Raw genomic sequence first — 7,225 nt, 5'->3', positions numbered from 1 at the left:
AAGTTGGAAAATACTTTAGAATAAAATCTGCAAAAACCTGGATTTTGGAGAAAACAAGAAATTTTCTCCAGTTTTTAAAAATCTTTTATGAGAATAAACAGGCAAATTCTTACTACCCAAGGAGATATCCTTCAGCTTTCCTCATTAATTTATTTTAATTGCTCCCAATGTCTTTCAGTTACATATGTAAAATGTAAGAGTAAAACCTTGTTAAGAATTATTAATGGAAGGACTATCAGCTACTGTTGCATGCAACATTATAAAATGTCATATTCCCACGAATGTATACAAACCTTACCTAATGTTAGCAAAATGCAAAGGGTAATCAGAAAAGTATTTGTTATTCATGACATACTTCTAATGAATTAATTCCTAGTTCTCTGGCTGATCAGATAAGTGAATTAGTGTGTGCATTAAACGAAACAGTTACATAGCTATCCAAAGCACATTCTTAATTGAAGCAGAAAAAGAAAAAAAAAAAACCCTCAGATTTATACTGACATCACATTTTATGTAAATTTATTCACCCTAAAATCTATTATGATTAAACTTAATTGTTTTTGAAACTATTTGATATGGGCTACCTTGACTAACATGCTTTGTGGAAGAGAAAAATACTGCCTAATTAACGTGTAGTGGGAGAAGAAAAACAAGGAGGGTCAATGCGCATTTCCAGAGGAGACTAAAAGGATGGAGAATCAATCAAAGAGAGGGAGAAACGCCTAGCACTGCACCATTTGTTATTTCGGGCAAGAACATGAATCAGTAACCTCCTGCGCCCTATCCAGTTTCTTTAAGTTATTTCAGTAGGTAGAGCAGCAACAGTTACCTTACCGCCATGCACAAACACTGTTACTTCTGGCTTGAACATTTGAGACAGACAAATATGCTCAGGTAACTGGGTAGTAAATTACAGTTCAAACCAGAATCGGGCCAATTCTGTGGGGTGGATTAACAGCTAAATACTCCAACCCCAGGAGGTTTCCTTCGGAAGCAGGTTCTTGGGAAGCCGTTTTAAGGCAGAAGATGGCTGGGCAGAGAGAGTGCCTGCTTCCATCACCTCCAGCGTCTTCGCCTGTACAGTTGTTCCAGCTGCCAGAGGCTTTCTGGTTGCCACGGCAACTGCCGGGCTCTGCTAGGAACTCAAAGCAGAGCCTCTGAAGTTAGGTACCAAACACTGGAGCTTAACAGATGCAAACGCAGATGGGGAGTGGGGAAGAGAACTAGGATTGCCCATCTATAGGCTCTTATAGCTAAGACAATCTTTATAAAATCAGACTTTTGTTTTCGTGTTTGTAAGATGACATAGTTCTTGCCTGGCATTATTCATTAGTGTCATCATCTTTCGGTGCCTGGCGGGAGAAGACTGCAAATCCTCTCTCGCTATTAAGGCGGCAGAAGGGGGATGGGGCAAGCAAACGTGGTAACCAGGAATGCATGGAGCCTGCTCATTCATTCATTCAATTATATATTCAACATCTCCTGAGTGCTCATTTGTGCGGGGCACCCTGCCAGGTGCTGGATCTGCAAAGAGAAAGTAGACACCGCCCCACCCACAAAATTAACAAGATAATTAACGCAAATTAACAGAATCCTCACGAACCTGGGGAAAACCAGTTAGGCGCTGCCTGCTTCCCAGGGATCTCTCTTGGAAGACAGATTCAGAATTTGTACGCGGGAGAGGAAAGAGGCCGTGGCCCCGAAATAGAGTCAGACAAGAGAAAGAGCAGAAGGGAAGGCGAAAGGCAGCTTCTCCCTAGGGAGGGATTCTGTCAAGGCCACTCAAATGTTTCTCCGCGGCTGCGAAGGAGAAGAGGTTTGTTTTTCTTTTAGAAAAACGGAGCCCTTTTCCCTACTGGGCTCAATTTCTAGTAGGAGAGCCCCGCCTCCTTGGGCTACTGATTGGCTCAACTCTTTTTAAGGTAATTTATGCCAGCATCCTCTCGGCCTGATTGGCTCCCTAGCTCAATTCTGCTGGGAGTCGCATCCTACCTGGTTGGGAGGTGCACTGCCTTTCCACACTCTCCCTTCTTATACTCAGCCAGCTGCTGCTGAAGTGAGAGGGAAAGTCCTGGCTGGGAGAATTGAGCTAGTGCAGCACACACAGAAAAAGCGATTCCGATGGGTCCTTTGAAAGCTTTTCTCTTCTCCCCTTTTCTTCTGCGGAGTCAAAGTAGAGGGGTGAGGTTGATGTTCTTGTTACTGACCCTGCATTTGGGAAACTGGTGAGTAAATTCAGGGGCTTAAAACTATTCTTTGGTATCTACCCTTTCCTCTTATTCCCTTTTATTTTAAAAATTGTTCTAGGCAAAGTGATTACATATATGTGATATTTACCATTTTATTTTCTGATTAGATTTATTCATTCTCAGATAGAAGGGAATTAACATATTTTTGAAACATGAGGTTGGTTCAGTTATTTTTTACTTCAAGCAGAGTACAAACTAGTGAGGATTCAGTTACTGGAAGGGAGTGGGGGAGTAGGAATGACTGCCAGTAAATTTAGTGAATGAATGTCAACGATGAACTTTCAGGATGATTCTGTATTTTAAAAAATAAAGTTATTTCAAAAACTTGTTGTTACACAGCATGTTATGTATGATGCTTTTCTATCTTCTGCTGTTGCTTTTCCGCTTTCCTCGTTTTTGGTAACTTTCTGGAACAAACCAGTGTTTTACATCAAGAAAGATTATAAATCTGGCTAAAAGGAAATCTATCAGCATTACAAATGTATAGTATTCAAGTAAAAATTAACCATGTATATTTTATTTGAACCAGCTTTGAGTTTTTTTTTTTAAAATTAGCTGTCCATTAGTAATTAAAAATGTATGGCAGCATGAAAGTCTTGGCTGTGTGTTTGTGTGTGTATGTGTGTGTGTGAGAGACAGACAGAGAGACAGAGAGAGAGAGAGAGAAAAGAGTATTACCAATCACAAACCTCAAATTTAACAGGAAGAAGACTGGGCTGTAATACCTTCAATAAAACTTTAAAATCTTTCTGTTAGAAAAATAAAATGCTGAGGTATCATTCCTGGATTATATGTAGGAGTATTGGGTGACTTGAGCTAAAATATGTTGATTAAGGCATAGACATTTATAAAGGTCTGGGACATGGCACTCATACCATGCAACTTATTTCAAATAAATGTACTTTTAACATTACATTATTATGAATGTAAAAGTGCATATAATTCAAAAGTAAAGTACAATCACTAGGAAGTTAGAAACATGACTTTATAACTACTTTTAACATTGCTAGAAGAAATTATTATTATAAACTTAAATGTAAAGAGACATTGAATATTTTTTGCCATACTACCAGATATAGCTACTATATTTTCTCTCTGAAAATAGAGAATGGATTAAAGTATGCTAAGTAATATTAGACTTGTTAGAATTTTTTAACACTTAGTGCTTTTTGAGCATTATAGTTTCGGTTTATTTACCCTGTTTCCTTGGATTCTTAAATGTTTGACATGAACATAAATGTACTACTGGATGAATTATTCTTATATATTTTGTGTCATAATGCCTTATTCTTTGAATATATTATGACATTTTATAAAGATTTTTAGGTAGAGACATACATAATATTACAAAAGTAAAAACAGATTTAGCCAGTGGTTTTCTGAAATAACAACATTTTATCATTTTATACAAGTTTCCCTTTCAACCAAATAGGCAAGCTACTTAGTAAAGGACATTTTATCTGTCCCAGGAGATGTTTTATTTTAAATAAACAAGTTTTGTTTGGGGAAATATTTACATTTGTGATCATTATAATTGATTCAAGAACTCTCGTCAAGCTCTCAGAGTTAAAGAGATGTGTGTTGTAGGAAAAGAGTACAGGGTTTGCAGCCTGGAGACCTGATTTCATATGTCAAGGGCCTTTAACCTCTCTGAACACAGTTTCATCTATGAAATGAAGGATAGTAGTAGACTACATATTATTTCTTTAGATTTTCACATTCAATACCTCTATGATTTCAACTGAAAAATGAAATAAGTCAATGGTTGCTTCACTGTTTTATCTAAGTAGTTTTCAAGAGGGAAATCTATGTGATTTCTCAAGTGTGAATGCTATGTAATTTTTAAACATATATATATGTGAGAAAGGTATTGTACACTTAACAAATAACTTCTATTATCATAGTAATGTAGATAATCTGGATTTTTTTGTCCGGTAAATAAATACACATTAAAGGAAAAATTTATAAGCTGTTGTTCTAATTAGCCCTTAAGGCCTCAGTTATGAGAGATTATGTTTAAAATAATCTCTTGATTTAGGGAGTACTTTTAAAAGTACTCCCTAAATCCATAATTTTTATAAAATGAGATAGAAAACTATCAATAAAAGGCAAATGTAAGCATGCTTTCTTCAAGATGCATCATAAACTATTTTCTTCAGTGAATGGAAAAAGTTTGACACAGAAACACTTTTGTAGGGAACCCCTGAGAATGTTAATAGAACATGTTTCTTTCTCCACTGGGTTCTATGAGACCAAGTTGGGAAACATAGCAATGAAAAGGAAATATGAGCATGCTTTTGCTAAAAATAAATTTAAAAAATGATGTTGTAATGAGCCTGTAATCCCAGCACTGTAGGAGACCAAGGCGGGCAGATCATGAGGTCAGTAGTTCGAGACCAGTCCGGGCCAACATGGTGAAACCCCATCTCTACTAAAAATGCACAAAAATGAGTTGGGCATGGTGACATATGTCTGTAATCCTAACTCATCTGGAGGCTGAAGCAGGAGTATTGTTTGAACAGGGACCCAAGGGGTGGAGGTTGCAGTGAGCTGAGATACCATCATTGCACTCCAACCTGGGCTACAGAGAGATACTCTATCTCAAAATAATAATAACAATAATAGTAATGATAATAATAATAATAATAATAATAACTAAAATAAAGTAGCTGCGGTTGGGTGAACTTTTCTCTTAATATTTAGTTGGAGATAACAAGTGCTAACATGTATAAATCATGTATGGTCGTATTTCTCTCCTGTTTTCCATTTTTTTTGGCTAGTTTTTGCTTCCAAGACTAACCATAAATATTTCTGTTTGTAAGCGTTTTAATGTCTTACATGATTTCCAAAGTACACCTTGAAAGTTATCTATTTTTGGGACTTCCTAAATTGGAAGCAATTGTTTTTGATATTTAATCAGTTGCAATGCTTTGTTTCCTCAACTTTCATCAAGAGTATACAGGAGACACACTATTTTTTTTTTTATATTGCTGAACTATGGAAACCTATCCTATCATTGTAACTGAAACTGTAGTCATGGTTCCTGTGTTTCACTCTCTAGGAGACTCTTTGGCATCTTGACAAGTTCTTTAGAATCTCTTCAGCTTCATTTAACTTCTTTGTAATGTTGAAAAAAATCTGGTTATAATCTGTTTTTTTAAAAAGAGATTTTAACTGTTCTAAAAAGTAATCTACAATAAACCTTGACTAAGAGTTATATATTGAAAAATCTCAAGGAAAAATCACATTTTTCTTTTTTCAGTACAATTTCCTTGAGTCAATAATCAGACAATGTGGCATTCATTTGCCAAGTTTAACATATTCAAATACACTTGCTTTAAAAATGTATTATTTTCAAGTAATTTCAGTAATATATTTTGTGGGTATTAATGAATGAATAACTTTTTAGGTGTCTAGATTTTTCACTTAATTTTGTAATAAAATGCTGATGGTAACCTTTCAAACATGAGAACCAAATAACTAAGTAATGATATTCTATGATAGTTAAATATGCAAAGGACTGAGAGGAAAATGATTTTGAAACTAAAACGCAAATGACAAATTGGGCGCCGTGCCTCATGCTTGTAATCCCAACACCTTGGGAGACTGAGGAGGCTGAATCACCTGAGATCAGGAGTTCGAGACCAGCCTGACCAACATGGAGAAACCCTGTCTCTACTGAAAATACAAAATTAGCCAGGCTTGGTGGCACATGCCTGTAATCCCAGCCACCCGGGAGGCTGATGTAGGAGAATCCCTTGAACCCAGGAGGTGGAGTTTGTGGCAAACCGAGATGACGCCATTGTACTTCAGCCTGGGCAACAAGAGCGAAACTCCATCTCAAAAATAAATAAATAAAATAAAATGCAAATGTCATAGTCGATAAACCCCTTGTGTACAGAATCTTTTAGTTTATCCAAACAATCAGTATCTTTATTTCATTCTATATGATGAAGAACATTTCTGGCTAAGAAATAAGAGGAAACGCTTGAATTTTATTCAAATATTAAATAGATTAATTGAATGTAAGAATATAATAATGAAAGTGGAGGCCCAAAGGAGGGGAGAAAAAAAGAGTAAAAAAAGAACTGAAAAATGACTCTAGAGATACTGAGAAAATGATTACCAAAATATGATAAATGACTGCCATGAGAGAAAAGGAAGAATGAGCTTCCAGAGAGTAATTCACATATGGGCAAGGTTTCAAGTGAGAATCCTGGCCTTTACCAACAGATCTAAATTCCAGTTTCAGCTCCACCATTTCTCACTGGAGTGATTTCAGACAAATCTTTGAGGCAGAAAATCTTCATTAGTGTGGAGCTGTCATATGTATTTCCAGAAATGAAATTTCCAAGAAAAAAAAATCTGTGCAAAGAAACTAGCACTTAAAATTTTATATGAAAAGAAAGTCATAACAGATATTCTGTGGAATTATAGTTATTCTAGTATGATATAGCCTAAAGTGGTTTGAAGCGCAGTAGAGCGAAAACCATGGATTCTTGTGTGCTCTTAAATACCTTTTGCACTTGGAAAAGGTCATTCATTTACTTAGTCAACAAATATTTATGGAATACCTAGTGTGTGCCATAAAAGAACCATATGCTGAGTTTACAGTGGTGATAAGTAGATGTAAGTACTACCCACTTGGAGCTTATACTTATTCATTGCTAAGACCTAGATTTATGACACTAATTAAAGAAAAACATTTTAATCAAAATAAAAAATATACCTTCAGAAGTTTAAAGATAAACAGAGGAGTCTAAATTTTTCAAGATAGAAGATACTGAAAGAATGGGTCATAACCAAGAAAAAATGACTAAAGAGCCAAGAGATTTCTCATCAGCAATATCATAAGACTATGGGGAAAACGTCTTCAAATCTGAAGCCAAGTATTCAGCCTAGAAGATTATACTTAGCCAAATTACACAATGAGAAGACGAAGAAGAATATAGCCTAGATGTTGTTATTCTCTCAAT

The 7,225-nt window shown here is 35.8% G+C and overlaps 1 protein-coding gene across 3 annotated transcripts in view; it reads left to right on the top strand.

Annotated features, from left to right (window-relative positions):
• Positions 1-1,644: 1,644 nt before the first annotated feature.
• The window catches only part of GABRG1 (gamma-aminobutyric acid type A receptor subunit gamma1), a 94,318-nt gene continuing 88,737 nt past the window's right edge, over positions 1,645-7,225 (top strand). The window contains exon 1 of one of the 3 annotated variants that reach the window (XM_032274079.1): positions 1,645-1,816. Coding sequence is in view for 1 of the 3 variants with exons in the window: in XM_032274077.1 (XP_032129968.1) it covers positions 2,122-2,225 (104 nt within the window). In the remaining 2 variants the exon portion in view is untranslated. The other 2 variants (XM_032274078.1, XM_032274077.1) reach the window with 2 other exon arrangements.

Source organism: Sapajus apella, unplaced genomic scaffold, assembly GCF_009761245.1.
Source record: "Sapajus apella isolate SASKATOON/1434 unplaced genomic scaffold, GSC_monkey_1.0 scaffold5, whole genome shotgun sequence".
NCBI lineage: Eukaryota > Metazoa > Chordata > Mammalia > Primates > Cebidae > Sapajus > Sapajus apella.
The sequence above is the reverse complement of the archived record's forward strand: the minus strand, read 5'-3'. Positions and strand labels throughout refer to the sequence as shown.